Below are 21791 nucleotides of genomic sequence, written 5' to 3'. Positions count from 1 at the left end.
TGTTTTAAACTAAGGAATAAAATATTCTTAGAAGCCAATTTGTTGACAGTCTGTGTTGGGCTTTGCCCTGGAATTCAAATGTACTTTTACCCACTCTGCAAGAGTATCCAAAGTACTGAAAAAATTTATTCATATTGATAACCCCATACCTATACAGGTATTAGATTTAATCCTCTTTTTTATTTATCAGCTTACCCCACAATGTGGGCCCAATAAATAGGGCAGCTCTTACAATATTGTTGAGCACATAAGAAAATACGGAGCATGTTAATTATATCTGTGCGTTAACGTCCTTCTACGCGTGGTAGTGCCATGTCACAGGTCATGAGGGGGCAGAGCAGGTCTTTGGTGTCACCTACCAGTCAAAAAGACACAAAGTCAATTTTATTCTTCTGAATTTGGGCCCCAGCTTCAGAAAATAGCAACATCAAGAGGCACCTGAGTGGCTCAGCCGGTTAAATGGTTAAGCGTCCATGCTGAGCATGCAGCCTGCTTGGGATTCTCTCGCTCTCTGCCCCTCCCCCACTCTGTCTAGCACACCAGTGCGCTTGCTCTTTCTCTCTCTCAAAATAAACATGAAGAAAAAAACAATAAAAACAAAGTAGGACTCTTAGAATTGCATATTTTATCCATGTTGAAGAACAGTGCAATCACTGTTGAAATTAAGGTGACATTCAAAATGGCCATCACACTTCTACACGCGGGAGCCCTGAAAATGTGTGCAGCTGCTGTATCTCAGAAGATTCCCACTCGGTTGGTGGTAGCAGTTCTGAGACTAATTGGTGGTGGCTGGGTCACAGGGCTATGCGCGAGCTGCAGGAGAGGCTTTGAATGCGATTATCTGGCAGTTTTAGCTCCAACTGGTATGGGGACCAGTCTTTGCCCTTCATGATAAGGTACAGTGCAGGGAATCCTCCAAAAACAGAGGGGTTCATATGCTTAATGGCCAAAACAAATGACCAATGTCAGCCGCATGTAACAGAAAATCCAGCTATCTTCTCATATAATAAGCAGCTCAGAGGCAGGCAGTTTAAGTCTGGGGCAGTGACTCAACAATGTCATTCTTTGTAACCTGTTGACATACTGCCTAATGGGTCCAAGGTGGTACCTTCAGCCAGCACATCTAGGTTCAAGACCAGAAGAAGAGGACAAGGCAAATCTTTTCTGAGAATCCTCAGCAGACATCCCCTTTGTCTCATTGACCAGACTTGTGTCATGAAGCCAGCCCTGGAAATGAGGGAAGTTAGAAAATTATCTAGCTGCCCCTCCACTCCCCAAAGTGGAATTTTGTAATAAGAAAAGAGGGGAAAAAAATAGAGTGAACAACAAGCACTGTTTGCTTCGATTAGCACTGAGCCTGAAAAGATGACTAGAATCGCCCACCTTCTCCCCATGTGTCTCTCTAATCTCATGTAGTCTCAAAGCCAACCTCATAGGGCAGGACCGCTCAGTCCCTGGCACAAGTGTGTGTGTGTGTGGGGGGTGGGGGGATGGGGAGGGGGTTGCTGTTGGAAGTTCTGGTCACTGGCTGCAGACAGTTCTGCTGAAGAGCCCCTAGCCTCCATTCTCCTCAACCTCTATGATGTCACATTGGAGCTTCTTTCCTTCCACCCTGGGCTGTGGCTTCCGAGGCTGCTGTGGCCATGGGGCTCCTGGAGCCAGCTGGGGCGAGGGAGCCTGGTGACTCTGATCTCCCCTGGGGGTGCAGGAGGTCCAGCCATGCCAGTCTTGAAGGATGCCATGCCCCTCATGAAGGAGCCCCATCCCCTGCCTCAGGCCCCGCTTCCCTGGATCCTCCCAAGCCTGTTTGCTGCCTTCAATGTGGTGCTGCTGGTAGTTTTCAGTGGCCTTTTCTTTGCGTTCCCGTGAGTCTCCCTCCCACACAAGCCACAGGTTTCCTACAGAGACAGAAAGGAAGATAGATAATGACAGTGCAGAGGAAGGGGAAGTGTGGAAGAGGGGTGAGAGAAGGGAGGATACTCTAGGCAGAGGGAATCGAAGGTGCAAAGGCACGGGTATATAGTGCTTGGTGCCTCTGGGAGCTGCAGGTGGCCCGTAACACTGGGTGACATTTGGTGGAGTCTCTATGGATCTGTCACCAGCCTGGATATTTAGAGCAGGCTTCAAGGTATGTGGGTTCTGACCAAGTGGACCAGGTTCAGGGAGAACTTCACCTCCCCACCCCCACCCCAGATCAGGGCTGAGCCCTGCTCTGGTCTCAGTTGCAGGTGGCTGGCCCAGAATGGGGAGTGGGCTTTTCCTCTTGTCACAGGCCTCCTCTGTGTCCTCACCTTCTTCAGTCTCGTTTCACTCAATTTCTCAGACCCGGGCATCTTGCATCAAGGTGAGGCATTGGTCCCTGGGAGAAGGATGTAACCTCTCCTGAAGGGCTCCTTCCATCTCCCCTCCTCGGGCCTGAGGACCCTTTCAATGCACATCCTCATTTTCCTAGGCCCTGCCTCTGGCACTTCATCGTCTAAGCCACGGAGATGTGGAAAACCAGATTTCTGGAGTTTTCCAGTTGCTTTGGGTGGGGGGAGAAGCCAGCCCTTTGAAACCACTCAGTTCTCCCTTCATCCTTCCCACTGCACAAACTCCTTAAAGCATCAGTCACAGTTTCAAAGGGCTGAGTCCTCACAGAACACTTCTGGCTGGAAACTTACCTTCCCTTTGAATGCCAGTCTCTCTGTGCTTGGGCAGATTGCTCAGCGGGGACTAGGGATGCCCCTGCCCATCTCTTCCCCACACTTCCTGGAGCCCAGTAATGATAGGGAGCTGGCCTCCCTACCCCCGGAGCAGCAGACTGATGGAAGGCCCTCTTACTGCTGCCCAATCCTCTTCTTGTGACAGGCTCCAATGAACAGGGCCCCATGATGGTGCATGTGGTGTGGGTGAACCAGAGGGCCTTCCGTCTGCAATGGTGCCAAAAGTGCTGCTTCCACCGCCCGCCCCGGACCTACCACTGTCCCTGGTGCAACATCTGTGTGGAAGTGAGTGCCCTTCTTGACTGCCCACCTGCCCCCACCCTGCCCCTGCCCAGGAGGCCCACCCACACCAGCTCCTGTGGCAGGTGTGAAACCACTTCCGGGATCGCTAAAGGCCAAGGGTGGCAGTAACTCCCAGCCACTCTTGGTCATTCATGCAGTCACTACCTGTCACCTGTCCTGGGAGGTTGGCCCTTGCCTGTGCAGGTGCTGACACGCAGAGGCATCCACACCTATGCTGGACCTGGTCAGGCCAGGGGGAGAAAGACACTCGTGTCTTCCCCCAGGCTTGCTGACACTAGGTGCCCAAGGCCCTCAGGCTGGCTGTAGGCCTGGCCAGGGAAGCTTTGCCTGTCTTCTTTGCATGTCCAGGTCAGAGGGTCTCCTGGGGTCCGAGTGCTGAGCTGTCTCATGTGCACAGGCTACACAGGTTTACAAATGTGCTGTCTTATCTGGTCCTTACAATCCGGGGAGGCAGCCTGAGCAAGGGTATTATTATCCTTATTCAATGGATGAGAAAACAGAGTCCCAGAAATATTCTGTGTCCTGCCCAAAGTTAAACCAGGATGTGTCCCACAGAAGACCAGGAAGGCCTTGTCTCTAAAGGCCTCTTGATATATGACCTTGTGAGCCATGGAGACTTAACAGTGCTCTAACCATAGAAATGCCAGCATTAAGGACTTTGTGGCTGGGTTTCTCCCTAGGGATGGGAGCCAGTTTGAGGGGCCAAGGGTAGGCGGCCTTTGGGAAAGGGGGTAAAACCTCTGATTAGGGGTGCTCCAAGCCTGCCCCCTCCCTCTTGCCCAGGACTTTGACCACCACTGCAAATGGGTTAATAACTGCATCGGTCACCGCAACTTCCGCTTCTTCATGCTGCTCGTCCTGTCCTTGTGCCTCTACTCGGGTGCCCTGCTGGTGACCTGCCTGATCTTCCTGGTGCGCACAACCCACCTGCCCTTCTCCATGGACAAGGCCATGGCGTATCCGCGTGGGACCCACGTAGGGAGCACTGGGGAGAGCGCGGGGTGGGGATGAGGGGCAGGATTAGCGGGGGTGGGGTGGGGGGGAGGCGGGATCGTCCTCCTTCCCCCCCCCCCCATGGTGTACGGGGAGAACCCCCAGGGACTAGGTGGGGGTGGGCAGGGCCAGGGAGATGGACGGGGCTAGAAGGGACGGGGAAGACTTGAGAATCTACCAGGGTCATGATGGGGAATGCTAAAGGTGGCACGGGGCCTGGGGAGGGTAGTGGAGTGAGGTGTACCGGGCGGAGCGCGGGGAGCGGATGGAAGGTCCCGGTTGGGGGCGGGGCTGTTGGGGCGGAGTCGGACGAGGGGCGGGGCCAGGGAGGAAGGTCCGGAGGCTCTGCTCCTTAGCTGGTGCGCAGCATCCTGGTGACCGTACCCGCCGCCGGCTTCCTGGTGCCACTCTTCCTGCTGCTGCTGATCCAGGCCATGTCGGTGAGCGCGGCCCAGCGCTCCTGCGAGGGTAAGGTACGCGAGGCCGAGCGGGACGCGGGGATACCGGGCTGTGGGTGGTCACCTTGCGCCTCCGGGACCTCTGCCCTTTCCGCTTTGTGCACCGCCCTGGTGCCTGACGGCCTGACCTGCCTCGAATGCCTCCAGAAGGGCCATTAGCCCTTCTGGACCTAGACGCATCTCATTATCCACCTGCTCCTAGAGCTCGGTGGTCACTCTCCTTCCTGGGTGCACTGCATCGAGGGCCTACTGTGTGCTAGGCCATGTGTGCTTAATTTTGAGCGTTGGGCGGAGAGATGAGTAAGGCTTCATCCTGCGCTTGTGTTGATAGGGTAACTGAAATCAGAATAACACCCGCCAGACGCCGGTGAACGCTACGAGAAAGGGCCTCTCCCACTTTGAGTAGCGCAGACTCAGAGAGGAACTTGAGTTCTGGGAGGACCGCTGTGTGGCGTGGGGCGTGCCGCTTAGTGGTTTGGGACCGTCAGAAAACGGAGAGAGCAAATGTGAGGGGCGCAGCCTGCAGAAAGGCAGGGAAGCCTGCCAGTCTGTCGAATGTGGGTAGGATGGTGAGGAAACGGTGGTAATTGGAGCAGAAGATGGCATGGGAAATCAAGTGGACTGCTCGGGATTGGCCGGAATGAAAGGGCTCAGAAAGTCAGGTAGAGAATTTGGTCTTAATCCAGTGGAAACCTGGCAGCCACGATAGGATTTTTTTTTTTTTTTTTTTAACGTTAGACTTCACCTTGTTTCGGTGCACAGTTATATGAGTTTTGACGTGCAGTCCTGTCCTGTAACCACCACCATAATCAAGATTTACAACAGCTCCATCACCCCACAGAAAACTCCCTCACGGCCTTCTGTAGCCAGTTTCCCTGTCCACAGCCTCTCGCAGCCACTGTTCTGCTTTCTATCCCTATAGTTTTCCCTCTTCCAGTGGCTCATATAAATGGAATCATAGCCTTTTGAGTCTGGCTTCTTCCATTTAGCATACTGCATTCGAAATGCATCTGTGTTCCTGCCCATATCAGTAGTTTCTTCCTTTTTATTGCCACGCAGTATTGCAACATGTGGATATACCCCCACTTGTTTATCCATTTGCTGATGGAAGCGTATTCGGGTTGTTTCCGGTTTTCGGCGATTATAAACATTGGTGTACAGGCGCGTGAACATACATTTTCATTTCTTTTTGGGTAAATGCTTAGGCGTGGTATTGCTGGGTCATATGGTAACTGTACATTTAACTTTATGAGGCCGTCAAATTGTTTCCCCAAATGGCTGCGTTCCCACTGTGCATTTCCACAGTCAATGTGTGAGAATTTCAGTTGCTCTACATCTTCACTAACATTTGGTATTGTCAGTTTTTTCGTTTTTAATTTTTTTAAATGTTTATTTATTTTTGAGACAGAGAGAGAGAGACTGCACAGAGTGCAAGTGGGGGAGGGGCAGAGAGCAAAGGAGACAACAGAATCTGAAACAGGCTGCAGGCTCTGAGCTGTCAGCACAGAGCCGGATGCAGGGCTTGAACCCACGGAACAGTGAGATCATGACCTGAGTTGGAAGTCCGATGCTTAACCGACTGAGCCACCCAGCCGCCGCCCCCCCACCCCCATTTTTTTCTTTGTGAAATTATTGAGTCCTAAGACTTCTTTATGTACTCTGGATTCAGATATGTGTTTTGCAAATATTTTCTTCCAGTCTGTATGTCATCTCAATTTTTTTTAGCAGTGCCTTCCAAAGATCAGAAGTTTTAAATTCTGCTGAAGTACACTATTGGTTTTTCCCTTTTATAGACTGTGTTTTGGTGTTGTAATTAAGAAAATTTTGCCTAACTCAAGGTCACAAAGATTTTCTTATATTTTCTTCTGGAAGTTTTATAAGTTTTGGATTTTATATTTAGGACTATGACTCATTTTGCATTAAATTTTGTATATGATGCAAGTTAGGGTCAAGATGTATTATTTTTGCAAATGGGCTGTTCCAGCACCATTTGTTGAAAAGACTGTCCTCTTGCATTGAGTTACCTTTGCACATGTGTCAAGAATCAGTTAACTATGTAGTTGTGGGTGTATTTCTGGACTCTGTTCTTTTGCCAATACCACACTGTCTGGATTAGTAGGCTTACATTACGTCTTGAAATTGCACAATGTAAGTTCTCCAACTTTGTTCTTTTGGGGAGTTTTTTTGGTTATCCTAGTTCCTTTGATTTTCCACATAACTTTTAGAATCAGCTTAATTTCCACAAAAACGTTTGCTGAGATTTTTATGTGGATTGCATTGAACCTATAGGTCAATTTGGAAAATTGACGTTTTACCAATATTGAGCTTTTTGAAGCCACAAACCTCTTTCCATGTACTTCTTCAATTTCTTTCATTAGTGTTTGTAGTTTTCAGTATATAGATCTTGCATACATTGTGTTAGATCTTTTCTAAGTATTTTTTTAAATGTCTGTTTATATTTGAGAGAGAGACAGAGGGCAAGCAGGGAGGGACAGAGAGAGAGGGAGACATAGAATCCAAAGCAGGCTCCAGGCTCTGAGCTGTCAGCACAGAGCCCGAACTCATGACTGTGAGATCATGACCTGAGCTGAAGTCAGCCACTTAACTGAGTGAGCCACCCAGGCTCCCTGATCTTTTCTAAGTATTTTGCTTTTCGTGTTATTATATATGTGCTACTTTTATTTATTTTATTTTATTTTTTAATTTTTAAATATTTTTTAAATTAATTAAATAGTTTATTTTTGAATTTACGTCCAAGTTAGTTGGCATATAGTGCAACAATAATTTCAGGAGCAGATTCCTTAATGTCCCTTACCCATTTAGCCCATCCCCCTCCCACAACCCCTCCAGTAGCCCTCTGTTTGTTCTCTATATTTAAGAGTCTCTTGTGTTTTGTCCCCCTCCCTGTTTTTATATTATTTTTGCTTCCTTTACTTTTTTTATTTTTAAAGAGGGAGAGAGTGGCAGAGGGGGAGAGAAAGAGAGAGAGACAAACAGACAGACAGAGAGAGTCTTAAGGAGGCTCCCTGCTTGGATCCTGATGCAGGGCTCAATCCCACAACCCTGGGATCATAACCTGAGCTGAAATCAAGAGTCACATGTTCAACTGACTCAGCCACCCAGACTCCCCATAAATGTGTTTTTAAATTTCATTTCTGTTTGATTATTATTATAAGGAAATACAATGGATTTTTTGTTTATCGGTCTCTTGCAATTTTGCTAGACTCACTTATTCTAATAGTTTTTTTGTTGATTCTACATAGAAAATCATGTCATCTGTAAATAAGGACAGTTTCATTTCCTCCTTCCTAACATGTATGGCTTTATTTCTTTTTCTTTTCTTACTGTACTGACCGTCTTGGATCTCCAGGGCAATGTTGAGTAGAAGTGATAAAAGTGAACATCCTTGCCATGGGATTCCTTTAGCAGGACGATGACTTGGCTAAAGATTGTTGTTATTATTTTTAAGTCAGCTCTATGACCAATGTGGGGCTTGCACTCAATACCCTGAGATTAAGAGCTGCTGAAATCAAAAGCCACATGCTCTACCCAGACTGAGCCAGCCAGGCATCCCAACTGAAGGTTGTTTTAGGAAGATTGTAGTTGCCTACATTGATGAGGGAGAGCTGGAAATACTGAGACAACTGACAGGACAGAGGGCCCCTATTTGCCCACCACTTGCTGTCCTTACAGTCACTACTCAACCACTCCAGCCCACCAGTGACTCCTCTTGCTCAGTACCCATTATCCCTTTCTCATTACCTTCTGTGGTCTGAGTGTCTTCTGTCTCCAGCCTCAGTCCATCATTTCAGCCTCCCTTGGGCAGCACTCCCCTTCCCACATCCCATGGTTCTTCTAGCCCCACGGCAGGCCCTTGGCCTGCCCTTGCTCCACTGCTCGGAATGGGGGTCTCCCAGTCTGTGATCTCCAGTCTTCAGAAATCTAAATGGGGTTTGCACTCTGTGATTTGCTGCACTCTGTGATGAGTGTGACTCATTCTTTCAGGGCTCTGTCCCCTCACCTGCAGAACCTGTTTCAGGAATTCTTTTTTTTTCTTTTTTAATGTTTATTTATTAGAGATGGAGACAGAGCGTGAGTGGGGGAAGGTCAGAGATAGAGGGAGACACAGAATCCAGAGCAGGCTCCAGGCTCCGAGCTGTCAGCACAGAGCCCGATGTGGGTCTCAAACCCACAAACCATGAGATCATGACCTGAGCCAAGGTTGGACACTTAACCAACTGAGCCACCCAGACGACCCCCATTTCAGGCATTCTTTACACACTTCAACTTCATTCCCTTCCTACCTCCATCCCCGAACCACGTCTTTTGGGGCCACTTGCCCCAGTGGTTGATACCAAGGGCGCTGGAGCCAGTCTGCATAAATTCCAACCGCAGCTTCATATCAGCAGGGAGATACTGGATTTGTTACTTAGCTACCTGGTGCTTTGGTTTCCCCATCTGTGAAACGGGCCGCACGGCTTAATACGTGTAAGACACAGAGAGCAGCAGCCAGTATGAGCAGAAGCCCTATATATTGTTGTTGCTCTTAACCGTTCCTTCCCATCATCATTTACACGTGTTCACGCCTCTCCCATCTTAGGAACAAAGAGAACACTCCTAACAACACAAGCCTCTTCTCCACCTGTTGCCTTCTCCCCTCCAGCAGGGCCATATTTCTTGAATGAGCTGGCTATGCTTGCCGGTATCATTCTTTGCCTTCCTCAGCCAGCTTCCAGCCCGGCCTCTCCTCACTGTCACGTTGGCGCTGTGCTCTCCAAGGGGCCAGTAGGCAGCCCTAAAACTTAATCTTTCCAGGCTGCACACAGTATCAGGGAAGCTGAATGCCCCTGCCGTGGCCACTCAGGGCCCCACTGTCTGCTTTCCAGGGCTGCTGCTCCTCTCCCTGCACCTTGGAGTCTTGGCCCTGGCTGCCTGCTCTTCTGTGCACTGCCCTGCCCACTCCCCAGCTGCTTGAAAGTTAAGGCAGGCTTTGGTGATGGTGGTTGTGTCCTCAGCCCCCAGTGCTGTGCCTAGGACATTGTTGAGGCCCCCAGATATTTCCAAGCGAATGAGTGAGTCTTTACACAAAGGAATTGATAATGCCTTGGGAGAGAAAGAGAGAGAAAAATGCCTGATGCCCCGATCCCTGGGGAAGAAGGGCAGAGAGCAGAGGCAGCAGAGAGCCTGGGAAGGAGGAGCTGGGAAGAGAAGATGCCCGCTTTGATTTTTGTCCTGTGGAGTGTGGGAGCATTTGAGACACGGAATTGGAGCTGTTGGATTCCATTCACATCCAAGAAGCTCTCATGTGGGGAGAGGAAGGTGTTGTCTTTTACTAGTGAGTTCTAATGAGTTCATCAGACAATTATCATGCCTTTAAGTGTTGGACAGTTGTTTTTGTATACTTCATATACATCTAATCAATCAAAATTTATTTCTCTAAATTTAAAATTCTAATTGTAAATATAATCAAACTCTTCTAACCATTTAATTAAAATTTCAAATAGAATGGCAGTTTCCCTTAATGCTTTAAATGTTAGAACTCAAAGTGTCTTGATGGTCGATGTCACTTTTTGTCAACAATGGGATATTGTGGAGCCGTCTTGACTTTTTCTCCCCTAGGTGTCAGCTGCCCTGCATGGAATCCTGACACCTTGTGATGGAGAATAGTGTTGAAGGTCAAAATCTTTGTGACAGGGGCATGGGACACAGGGGAGCTCCCCGTGGTGGGCAGAGGTGCCCTTGGGCCACTTTTGATCATTACAGACATTTTGTAGCTAAGGCTCTTGACGTCAGGGTGAGAATCTGCTTGTGCTGGGGAGGGGGAGGAGGGCGGGGCTGATGGGTAGAGGGAGGGGAGGGGAGGGGAAGAACTTGGTTAAGAGTATTCAAGGGAGGACTTCACCTTTGGGCTTGACCTTCACTGCATGGGTGCTCAGGAACTTCAGTCCAGATTTCCAGGGCCAAGTTATTTTGTTAGGGAAATATGGTTGGGCCCCATGCAATTGGCCTTCTAGATAGTGAAATTCAGTGAAAGCACAAGTTTGGAAAAAATGAGAACTGGGAAGGTAGGGAAATTGGGGGAGGGGTGTGGAACTGTATTTGGACGAGTTTAGCCACAAAAAGATCTGAAAGTGTATCTAGAAGGAGGTAGCAGGAGGATGTGGTGTGGCCAAAGGAAACAGAGAAGGAGAGGATACTGCAAAAGAGAGTACGGGTGATGGGGGAGAATCCCTGAGAAGGCAAGAGAGGTGGGGGCAGGGCCAGGGGTTGCCTGGAAAGAGCTACTCAGAGGTGGGTCAGGGGAGGCCTTGGCTCACTCTCCCTGCTTCTCTGCCCTTGGAGTCTTGCCATGGGCCTGTGCTGAGCTGATGGTTCAGGGAGGACCATCAGAGGGTAGGCTGCCCGGTCCTGCTGAACCTGAGTTCCTCTTTTGGCCCTCACCTCCCTCCAGTGCCGATACCTGCAGGGATACAACCCCTTCGACCACGGCTGTGCCAGCAACTGGTATTTAACAATTTGTGCACCGCTGGGACCCAAGTGAGTTTGCAGACCAGAGGACCCAGTGATGGGGCGTGGTGGGGGGGAGGGGGAGTTGGGATAAAGCCGGGTCGTCGCCCCTGACCTCTTAACCCCAGCTCCCAGGCCTTTATACTCACTGTTCTTCTTTCGGGGTTTCCTTCAGGGCATTGTGAGAGCCTCTGGAACCCTCACTTCCTTGCCTTTGTGGATTCTTACCCTAAGAAATGTGGTAGAGGGGCACTATAGCCTGAATGAGACTGGCTGCAGCTCTCTGCAGGGCCAAGCCTTGGGCTGTGTGCTCCCCAAGCTGAGGGGGAGCAGGCCAGGAGGGCCATGACCCCTTCCATCTGGCTTATTGCTCCCCAGGTACATGGCTGAAGCTGTCTGGCTGCAGAGAGTGGCGGGGTCTGACTGGGTGCCCATGCAGAACCTGCACTTCCCAGTGTGCCCCTCGGTGCTCAGTCCCCCAGCCCTCCCAGAGCCTGGCTCTGGCCCCCAGCCCCAATCTCTGAGTCTCCACAAACCAGGGAAGGTTCCCTCAGGGAGAGGCTCTAGCCCTCCAGGAGGTAAGAAGAGAAAGAGAGAGAGAGAGTGTACTTGTGCGTGTTGGGAGAGGGATTCTGTGGATAGTACAAGTGTTGGGGGGAACCCCCTCACCCCATGTTTGGCTGGCCCTGAGACTGGAGCACTCAGAGCTTGAGGGAGGGGGATCATAGACCTGAGGAGTGCTGGAAGTAAAGTCACAGTCCTCAGAATACACCAGGGGTCCCTGGAGACATAAAGAGAAAAGACCACTTGCTGGTTGGCCTGAGGCCACTTACCCTTTCTGGGTGTCTGTTTCCTCAGCTATTAGTGACTGAGACTAGGCCAGTAGTTCATAATTCTGAGATTGGAGCCCTTTATTTAAAGGCAACTTTTACTCTGAAGCCCAACATATGAAATGCCTGGAAGTGGACCATTAGGAATGAAGTGGGGGTGTGTAATCCACAGCCTCCTCCTCCCCCAGGGCCCCTGCAGTGACATTCTGTGGGACCAGCCCACTCCCTTTGCTCTCCCTGTGGGGCTGGTGGCTTGGACAGTTTCTTGCTCCCTAACTGGAGGGTCATGAACTGTGGGGCAGGGGCTTGGGGAGAGCCCCCATCCCTCCACTCTGTGTTTAGCTCCATGCAAGCCCAGTGTTTTTTTCCCTGCTGCAGGAGTGCCCCAGACGAGGCTCTGCCCACCTCTCGCCCCCTCACACCCGGCGATGCCAGGAGCCCCTGCATCTGAACCTCATCTCCTGAGCCCTGTGTGGAGGCCTGTCTGTGCCCCACCCTTGCCCACTTCCCTGGTGGGAGTGTCGAGATCCTCCACCAAAGCCTATTAAATACCCACTGCCTGCCTCCTACAAAGGTCCTGTCTGTCCTACGGGCGAGGGAGCTTGGAGGTGAGGGGGGCTCTGGGGGGCTGGGACAAAGACTCCGGGAGGGAGGAGCCAGGGCCCCATATTGGCTGGCTCTGCGATTTTGGGCAAGACACTCAACACTTCTCTCATCCTTAAAATGGGGCAACCAGAAGGACCACAGTGAGGCCCGGAGACGATGCCAGAGAAAACCTAGCCGTCCCAGGGAGGTCAGCCCTGGGAACGTCCAGGCCTCTGCCTGCCACTCCCCTGTCTGGCTGCAGGGGGCGCCCGCCGCCTGGGAATTGGCTAAGCCAGCCAGGTCCAGCCTTGCCACACTGGAGCCTCCCTGGTGACTTGGCAGCCCTCAGGCTGGGACTGGGCCCTTTTGCTGCCTCATCCCTGGGAAGTGGAGGGGTGGGGGTATTCTCCATTACGGTACAATTCTACATCTTTCTTACTAACTGGTGTCACCTTGTTCACTCCTTCCTGTTGGGGAGTCACATGCTGGTTCTGGTCCTGTCCCTGGGGTGGGTCCCAGACCCTGTGAGTCTGCAGGCCCCTGGGGGACAGGAAGGGGGTGGGGAGAGAGGGAACTACCTCAAATTGTGATTTCTCTAGTGGGCAGTGTGTGACCTTGGGAATAGAAATGATGGCACCTTTCCCGGAAGGGTGTCAAAGGACAAAATAAGGTGGTTCATGCCAAACGTCAGGTGCACAGTAGGCACACGATGAATGCAGCAGTTATATTTATGGTTGTTTTCTCCACCGAACACCTAGCAGACCACCCAGCATTTCTCCAAGGACCACCCTCTCAGAATTACCTGGGTCCTCAGACCACTGATTCAGAATCTTGAGGAGAAGGGAGGGCAGGAATCTGAATCTGAATTTTTGTCAAGTGCCCCATGTGCTCCTGCCACCCTGAAGGTTCAGAACTGCTACATTAGGAGGTGATGATGGGCACTAACCACGCTGCTTCCTGCCACCCTCGTTGCCAGGCGAGCTCAGGATGTGGTGAAGGTGAGAGGAAGGCATGTCAGCAGAGGACCAGGTGAACACCTCAGGGTCCCATGGAGGTTTGTGTGCCTGTATGTGTATTGTGGGGGTGGCAGGAGTTCATCCTTTGGGGGTGCCAGCCCAGCCTGGAGAGGTGGGTGACCCACAATGCAGGACGTAACTTCAGTTCTCTATATGCTGAGTGCCTCTCGCTGCTGCCCTTCCTTCTTCCTCCTCCCTGGAATGTCCATGGCGGCTTTGGGCCCTGTCCACCCCCAGCTTTACCCCTGGCTCTGGCTCTGGCTCTGGCTCTCTGGGCCCCTGAACAGTCTTGCTCAACCCCAAGGACTACAGCTCTTTCTTGCCCCCTTTGCCCTGGTCTCATGGACTCCCCATGCCAAGCGCTCTCAGTGTTCAAGCCTTTTCTCAGCTCTCACCCCTGCTTAACTCAGAGTTAACCTTGGGTTCTGGGAGGGTTGCAGGGTACTCACTGGCATACAGAAAGGCAGCCTAGTTTTGGCCTTGTTGTAAATGGCTTCGGTGGCCACATTTAAAAGTCTTAGGGCCAGCATTTACAAATAAAGGTGAAGCAGTCGTATCTGTCTGGGAAGCCTGCAGTCCAGGGGTGCCTGGGGAGGGGAAGAGGGCATGAGGCCTTTTGAGCCCCCAACCCCAGGGGTGTATGTAGTGTATGTGTTCATCACCTGTCTGGGTGGTTTCAGAGGGCACAGCTCAGCCCTGGCTGCCCAGCAGTGAGGAGAGTTGCAGGCCTGCTCCCAGATGGGAGTCCTCTGAGCCTGGGCCAGAGAAGAAGAGAGCCCAGGAATCCTGAGCCAAGGCCTGGATATTCAGGGAACTGGCTGAGTACCCAGGTGGTGCCTGCCTGGAGCCCCAGCTCTGCCGGGGCCTAAGAAAGCCAGGCCCCAGGGTCTGGAAGGCCTAGTCCTGCTCTGCTGCATGGCCTGTTTCTCTGCTGCCCTGCCTGGTTCAGAGCCTGGCGACTGGTCATTAGGACTGAACCTCCTGGGTCACTGCCCCCAGCTGTACAGGGGACTCACCCCCTCTCCAACAGGGCTTTCCAAGTCTTTATAAAAAATTTGTTAATGTTTATTTTTGAGAGAGACAGAGCATGAGTTGGGGAGGGACAGAGAGAGAGAGGGACACAGAATCTGAAGCAGGCTTCAGGCTCTGAGCTGTCAGCCCAGAGCCAGATGCGGGGCCCGAATTCATAGGCTGTAAGATCATGACCTGGGCTGAAGTTGGATGCTTAACCAACTGAGCCACCCAGGCGCCCCAGGGCCTTCCAAGTCTTAAGCTAGGTGTGAGTCATCTCCCCAAAAGCCTGGGCCTCGGTTTCCCCATTAGGCAAGGGCATAACTTTTCTTAGGTTCTCAAAGGCAGCCATGACTCCTCTGCTCCGGGGCATAGATTTTGGGTCTCTCTTGTCCATCCCAAACTGAGGTTTTTAGGATTTCTTTAGAAAGCCCTTTAGATCAGGTTCTTCTGCTCCTCAAAGGGTAAGTGGACCTAGATTGCCCCTTCCTGTGACTCCGCCCACAACCATCCCCTAACCCTTAGACCCACCCTCAGAGATTCTTTCCTTCCAGACTAAAAGCTTCAGCTGAGCTGCACTCACCTTGCCTCTGTGCTCCCTCCCCACTTCTGCTGAACCTGCCCTTGATTCTCAGATACACCCCTTGGAGCCCTTGGCCCACTGATAAGAGCAGGGGTATTATCCGAGTCCAGTTATGGGGACAGCTCTCCCCACACCCAGAAAGCCCTGCCATCCTTGCCTTCCCTGGACAGAAGCCAAGGAGTGACCTCTCACTCCGTAGGGCTGCCAGGTATCCACGGGCCTGGAGCTCTTCTGAGGTCCCCAACCGTACCTGGAACCTCATGGAGGGGTTTGGACCTGGGATAGGGAGCCGCCCAGAAGTAGCTGTGCTTTTGTCATTTCTAGACTTTTCCTCCATGGGCCTGCTAGAAGGTCAGGGCATGTGGTGTGGGAAGAGCACTGGCTTGGGTGTCCTTCAGCTCTGCCACTGACTAGAATGCTATGGGAATGAGTCTCTTCCCTCTGCTCGGCCTCAGGTGCCTTGTCTGTAAATAGGACAATCAGCATGGCTACCTCACAGGTGGTCACAGGATCCCAACTCTTTCAAGCTGCGAGGGACTCAGGGGTCATCTTCTCCAGCTGCCCCTCCACCCCCAGTTTCACAGATGGAGATTAGAGAGGGAAGGGATTGCCTAAGATGACACGGTATCCAAGCCAGGTGGAGTTCTGTTTGCCAGGCTGCTTCTTCCATTCTTGCTCCGGGGACCATTCTAGAGGAGCAAGGACTTGGGCAGCCACTACAGGGCCCTGCCTTCCAGCCCCCAAGCTTCAGAGCCAGGCAGTGCCTTTCAGCATAGTGCTTGGGGAGCCGATAAGAAGGCCTGGCTTAACTCTGTCTCCAGCCCTGAGCTGGGAGTGATAATGATGCCCAGCCCTGCCCTGCCCTGCCTGCCCCACCCAGGAGGGCACTGCCGGTGGCTTAGGGTGGGGTAGGGACTGATGGGGCAGAGGAGTTTTGCCGCAGTGAGGGATCAGGGCCCAGAATCCTACTGTGTCGCAGAGCCCAGGCCCCTGGTCGAATGACACTCCTGGGCCCCTGGCCCAGTGCCTCGTACCCAGGTGATGCTCCCCCAGTGCCCACATCCTACTCTTTAGTTCCTGTGTGCGGAGTGTGCAGGGCTGAAGGTTTGGCAGGCCCTGTAATGGGTGACGAAACCTTCACTGAGCACCGCTGGGGCCTGCCCAGGGACAGGGATTCGTATGCGCTTTTTTAATCCTCACAACCCTCTGAAGTTGTCATGTTTTAGAGATAAGGGAATCAGCACTAAGCAAACAGGCCTCTTCCCCAGGGTCACACTTCTAAGAGGCACAGCCACATCCCTTTTAGCCTTCACCATTGCACTGTACTTCTATAGGCAGTTATATATATATTTTTAATTTTTTTAATGTTTACTTATTTTTGAGAGAGAGAGAGACAGAGTGCAAGTTGGGGAGGGGCAGAGAGAGAGGGAGACACGGAATCCAAAGCAGGCTCCAGGCTCTGAGCTGTCAGCACAGAGCCCGATGCGGGGCTCGAACTCGTGGACTTCGATCGAGAACATGACCTGAGCTGAAGTCGGACGCTCGACCGATTGAGCCACCCAGGTGCTCCAGCAGTTATATTTTATTTCAGTTTGTTACAGTAGTCCCCCTTATCCACGGGGGTATGCTCCAAGACCCCCAGTGGATGCCTAAGACCGGGGTACTCCTGAGCCCTATATATCCGATAATAAAGTTTCATTTATACAATAGGCACAATAAGATTCACAACAACAACTAAAAGTAAGCTGGAACAATGATAACAAAACACCATCATAAAAATTATGTGAATGTGGTCTTTCTCTCAAAAGCTCTTGCTGGACTGTACTCACCCTTGTGGTGGTGATGTGAGATGACTAGATGCCTACCAGATGAGCTGTAGTGAGGACAACGGCATCAGCACTGTGGCACAGTGTTAGGCTAGTGTGGGCCTTTTGACGACATCTCAGAAGGAAGCTTGTCTGATTCGAGACCGCAGATGACCCTGTGTGAGTAACTGAAACCGTGGATAAGGGCAGACTGCTGTTGTGGTTGAGACCTGGGCTCGGCAGCCAGACTGCCGGCTTCCCCTGTTGTGAAAGGAGATACACCATTGCCCCTCGTAGCGCTGTTCCGAGGGTACATCATGCAGGGCGTGCAAAGAGCTGGGCTCAGCACTGGCACCCTGGAGGTGCTTGATTGATGGCGGTGATCATGGCCTCCGTGTGATAGAGGCGTTGCCCGGAGTCGGGACTTGGTGATCTCCTGTGGCCTCAGGATGCTGGTCACCATGGCAACAGCAGCCTGCCTCTGCCTGGTTTGCTGTGGGTTCCCTAATGGCCAGGCTGCAGAGGTGAAGGGTGCTGCTTCAGAGGGGAGATTTTGTGGTCATGTTTTAGAGAAAAGCAACCAATGTCAGTGTCTCTGGGCTGAAGGAGAATGGAGGGGTGGCCTGAGAGTCTTCAAGGGAACAGCAGGATGACCACCCAAAGGCTCTGCCCTCCCGCATGGTGACAGAGTTTCCTGTTAAGAAAACACATTGTTGCTTCTATTTTGGGGCTGGATAGTGTCCTAGGCTGAAGGAGGTCAAAGCCGTGGTCATCTGAACCCTGTGTTTGAGCTGTGCTCGGAGCTCCTGCCTGCTCTCCCCTCTCCCTGTGGCCAGTCCTTCCCTCACCTCAGTCTTTGCTCCCCACTTCTCACCTCCCCCACCCAGCCTCGCTTCACCACCATTCCCAACCCCCAGCTGTTCCTGGACTACAGCTTCCAGGAACTCAAAGTTAACTGTCTGGCAACTTTCAAGTAATACCTTTTAACTGTGATTCTTGGAAGGCCCTGGGCTTGGGTGTGGAAACCCACAGAGCTCTGGGCCGGGCCAGAGGCAGGGCCTGCACAGGGCGCCTTTGTCTGTCTCCAACGGGGCTTCCTCCTCCCAGCCAGGCACACGCTTTCACAGCTTTCTGGTCAGGGCAGTTTTGCTGCTGAAATTGGAGATTCCCAAACTGGAAGGGTCCCTCCTGAATATCTAGTTTACTTCTCAGTGAGAAGAAAACCAAGGCACTAGTGGGGGAGGTTCAGCAGGGCCTTCCCCAGGTCACACACCTAAGTAGAGGCCAGACGAGACTGGGTTCCAGAACTGCTTCTGAGTCTTTCCATCACGCCACCGTGAGCAACCAGGTGGGTCAGAGGCCTGGACTTTAAACCGGGAGGCACTCTTTCTTCTCCTGGAGGCCTAGTAGCTTGGGTCTGGTAGGCAAAATCACAATGACGACAAAAATAGTATCTCTTTGAGTGCTAACTGTGGGGTGAGTGCTTTGCGTTGTCTTTGCATTATCTCATTTAATCCTCACAATGACTTGTGGGGAAGGTGCTGCTGTTACTTTTGTGGATGGGACCCTGGGTAGGCCTTGGCCTCCATCTCCCTGTCTGCAAGGACAGAATTTTCTGGAGGCTCCCTGGGACTACTCTTACCCTGACCTACTGGAAGCCCATGACTGTGACCAGGAAGGAGGGCCCCTGTCTGGGGACAAGCCCTGAAGTGGACAGAACTTTGTCAGGGCTTATTGAATGACCGATTAGGGTCCTTTACCTGAACCTCATCTGTCCCCTGGTAGCAGGCGATGCATTAGGTCACCAAGCAAGGGTACTAATCCCTGGGCAGGACCCTTGGCCATCTGTGCTGGAAAAGTCCTTTGCCCAGTGCTCACTAGAAATCTGTCTGTTCCTCAGCCACTGACAGAAATGGAAAGACTGCCCTATCTGCCCTTTTCCTGGCCAGGATGGTGGAACTGTGTGGAGAGGGCACAGACTGGGCATCAGGAGAGCTGTGTTGGAAAGCAACCCCTGCTGCTTCTGGCCGTGTGGCCCGGGAAAGCCCCTATCATCTCAGAGCCACTGTTCCCACATCTGTGAAAGGGACACTAAAGCTCGTGCAGAGCTTCCTCAGCGCTGTGGGGTCACGCAGTGCACCATGGGAAGACACTGACATTCACTTCTTTGCACAGGCCACAGCTGAGTAGGTGTGGGGTTGCTGTGAACGGAGCAATAGGAGGGTCATACTTGGTTTCAAGTCTTTGTCTGCATTTCCCCTTCTTGGGCCTTCTTTTCCGGCTCTGGATTTGGATCATTTGGAAATGGCCAAAGCCAAGAATGGGCCACCTCTTTTCTTTTTTGTTTTAATTTTTTTTTAATGTGTATTCAGTTTTGAGAGAGAGAGTGAGAGAGAGAGAGAGAGAGAGAGCATGAGAAGGGGAGGGGCAAAGAGAGAGAGGGAGACACGGAATCTGAAGCAGGCTCCAGGCTCTGAGCTGTCAGCACAGAGCCCGACATGGGCCTCAAGCCCACCAACCATGAGATCATGACCTGAGCCGAAGTTGGAGGCTTAACCAACTGAGCCACCCAGGCGCCCCAGGCCACCTCTTTTTAAATCCCAAAGACTGGTCACCTTCCTTGGGTGACTTCTCAGCTCCCTCTCTTCCCCACCAAGTATCTGTCCCTAGGGGGATAGCTGACCGGCCTTGGGTTTGGGGCAGAGATGTGACCCTCTCTGCTCCCAACTGGTACTACCACCTTGTCAGTTCCTCTGGATCCCTGGCTTCAGGGTGCCCTGGAGTGGAAGCCTCTGGAAGGTCTCAAGGTCTGGCTGGACCAGGCTCATTCTGAACCTGCAGCAGAGACTTGGGCTGCGCCCATCTTGGCTGAGAGGCTCACTCTGCCTTGGACACAATTCAGACCAAAGAGTAAAGGAGGTTTGTTCCTAAAGCAGAGACCAGAAGTAGGCACACAGAGGGCTCTTTGCTTTGGAGTTGAAGCTTTTAAAGATTTGTTTTCTTTAAATATCCTGCTGCAGGAAAGAGAAGCCAAAAATCAAACATTGCTGAGACATAAATTTCAGGTGACTTTAAAGGCACAAGTTGTTTAGTTTCCGTCCCACCCTGTTTCTGCTCAGTAGGGTCTCGGGACGTGTCCCTGGGGTTTGGGGGTGGGTCCACACCCACCTAGCTCATCTATCCAGCTTCACCAGGAGGTCTCCTCAGTACCCGATCCAGCCAGTGGGCCTCCTGACATATCCTGACCCCAAACTTGGTCCCAGGGAGGGTCTGTGCACATCCAGCTCAGGAAGTGGATGTGACTTTCCTCCATCCTCAGCTGCTTTGGCACTGTTGATTATACCCTCTTTCTTGAAAACTCTCTTCATCCTTGACCTCAGGGATCAGACATACTTGCTTCTCCTCCTAACTCCTGCCCTATGACTCTCCCTCTCACCTCCTACCAGGAAAACTTCCAGGCTCTGTCCTGTTGCAGAACTCTTGCAGAACTCATGCCCTTGCCTTCAGCAGTGCTGGGCCCTGCCAGTGCCCCAGGCTCTAGCCTTAGGTTTTTTCTTTTTTTCCAGCTTTACCAGGTTATAATCGACAGATAAAATCATAAGGTACATAAAGTGTACAACATGATAATTCGCTATCTCTATACATTGTGGAAGGATTCTCCCCATTGAATTGGCCTTAATTTTCTGATTGAATGATTTCCTTGGAGTCCTACCGGAGGCTCAGGGGTCGTTCCATATCCTAGCACAGTGGGGAAAAGAGTGAAAGCAAAGACAAAACCAGCCATTGAGTGAAAGGAGCGCTTGGGTAGCATGAGGAAGCAGCTAAGCAGGGTGCCAGGGCCTGGATCCGTGGGAGAGGGTGTCTGGGTGTCCCAGCCTGTTCCCAAGCCTAATCCAAAGGGTGTCCCAAAAGAGGGGCCTTGACCAAAGAGGAGCAGGGTGGAAGGAAACCTCTGGGCAGCCTCATTTGCCCTCTTGGTCCCCAGGGTCCCTGCTGTGGTAGGGACCACATGGTAAGCCCCGATAGGGATGGGGAGGGAGGGCACTGGGTGGAGGAACTTGCAGAGGAGAAACCAATCAAGACCTTAGTGATGTCATCTAGGGAGGAGCCTGAACTGGGATAGTGGGGCTAAAAGTTCATTCATTCAACAAATACTGAATAACTACAATGTATCCAGGAGGTAATGAAATTGGATTTAAAAAATAATGTGTTCGTGGATGGCATATCGTTAATTTTCAATCTTATATATGTATTTCTGTTTTTGTTTTTTTATTTTTTAACATTAAAACACATTTTTTTTTAATGTTTAATTTTGGGAGAGAGAGGGAGACACAGAATCCCAAGTAGGCTCCGGGCTCTGAGCTGTCAGCACAGAGCCCGATGCGGGGCTCGAACCCAAGAACCATGAGATCATGTCCTGAGCCAAAATCAAGAGTCAGACGCTCAACCAACTGAGCCACCCATGTGCCCCTATATATGTATTTTTAAAAGACTGGAAGCAAGCTCATCAGATGCTTATGGTGGATGAGCAAGTGCTTCCTAGCTGGAGGTGGGGGGAGGGGGGATTCTGACTGTCAGCCTGGGTGTTGGGACACCTGATTTCTAGGCCCAGCACTTCCTCTGTGGGTTTGTGTGACTGCAAAAAGCCCTTCCCCTCTCTGGACCTGTTCCCTTATCTGTGGAATGAGGATATGGACCCAAAAGATCTGTGACTCCTTCCAGTGCCGATGTTACCTGAGAACAGGGGGGCTATGGGCACTTTCGCTGGCTTGGCTGGGGCTGCTCTGCTCTGCGGCGGGAGTGGCTCTGTGGCCACTGCAGGCCCCTCTCCTGGAGGGCTCCACAAAGGGGAGGTAGTGGCCCACAGCCTGCTATGCTGTCAGGCTCTGATCTCAAGTTAGAATCATGTCTCTCATCTGTTCACACCTGGTTTGAACCATGAAAGCCTCCCCACCCTCCACTCACCTCCCAGCCCTTCAGTTCTGGCCGTCTCAT

At 51.6% G+C, this 21791-nt stretch overlaps 1 protein-coding gene and 1 long non-coding RNA gene across 4 annotated transcripts; one reads left to right on the top strand and one right to left on the bottom strand.

The window, feature by feature from the left end:
* Positions 1 to 148: 148 nt before the first annotated feature.
* LOC113599817 (uncharacterized) lies at positions 149 to 1535 on the bottom strand. The gene is made up of 3 exons (XR_003420726.2): positions 1384 to 1535; positions 1109 to 1227; positions 149 to 355 (listed from the first exon to the last, which is right to left on the bottom strand). It is a non-coding gene; the product is annotated as an uncharacterized LOC113599817 (long non-coding RNA).
* Positions 1488 to 21586, top strand: ZDHHC19 (zinc finger DHHC-type palmitoyltransferase 19). Of its 3 annotated transcripts, none has more exons than XM_053221014.1 (8): positions 1488 to 1865; positions 2223 to 2344; positions 2851 to 2990; positions 3792 to 3964; positions 4369 to 4474; positions 10911 to 10996; positions 11345 to 11544; positions 13287 to 21586. In XM_053221014.1, exons 1-8 carry the CDS (start codon positions 1720 to 1722, stop codon positions 13304 to 13306), a joined length of 993 nt encoding a protein of 330 aa, XP_053076989.1. In that variant the 5' UTR covers positions 1488 to 1719; the 3' UTR covers positions 13307 to 21586. The 3 variants fall into 3 exon arrangements, with proteins under 3 accessions (XP_053076989.1, XP_026916904.1, XP_026916902.1); XM_027061103.2 differs by lacking the exon at positions 13287 to 21586 and adding an exon at positions 12175 to 12369 and having other exon boundaries at positions 2229 to 2344; XM_027061101.2 differs by lacking the exon at positions 13287 to 21586 and adding an exon at positions 12175 to 12369.
* Positions 21587 to 21791: the final 205 nt, after the last annotated feature.

Source organism: Acinonyx jubatus, chromosome C2, assembly GCF_027475565.1.
Source record: "Acinonyx jubatus isolate Ajub_Pintada_27869175 chromosome C2, VMU_Ajub_asm_v1.0, whole genome shotgun sequence".
Classification (NCBI taxonomy): Eukaryota; Metazoa; Chordata; class Mammalia; order Carnivora; family Felidae; genus Acinonyx; species Acinonyx jubatus.
This window is presented reverse-complemented; position numbering and strand designations above follow the sequence as displayed.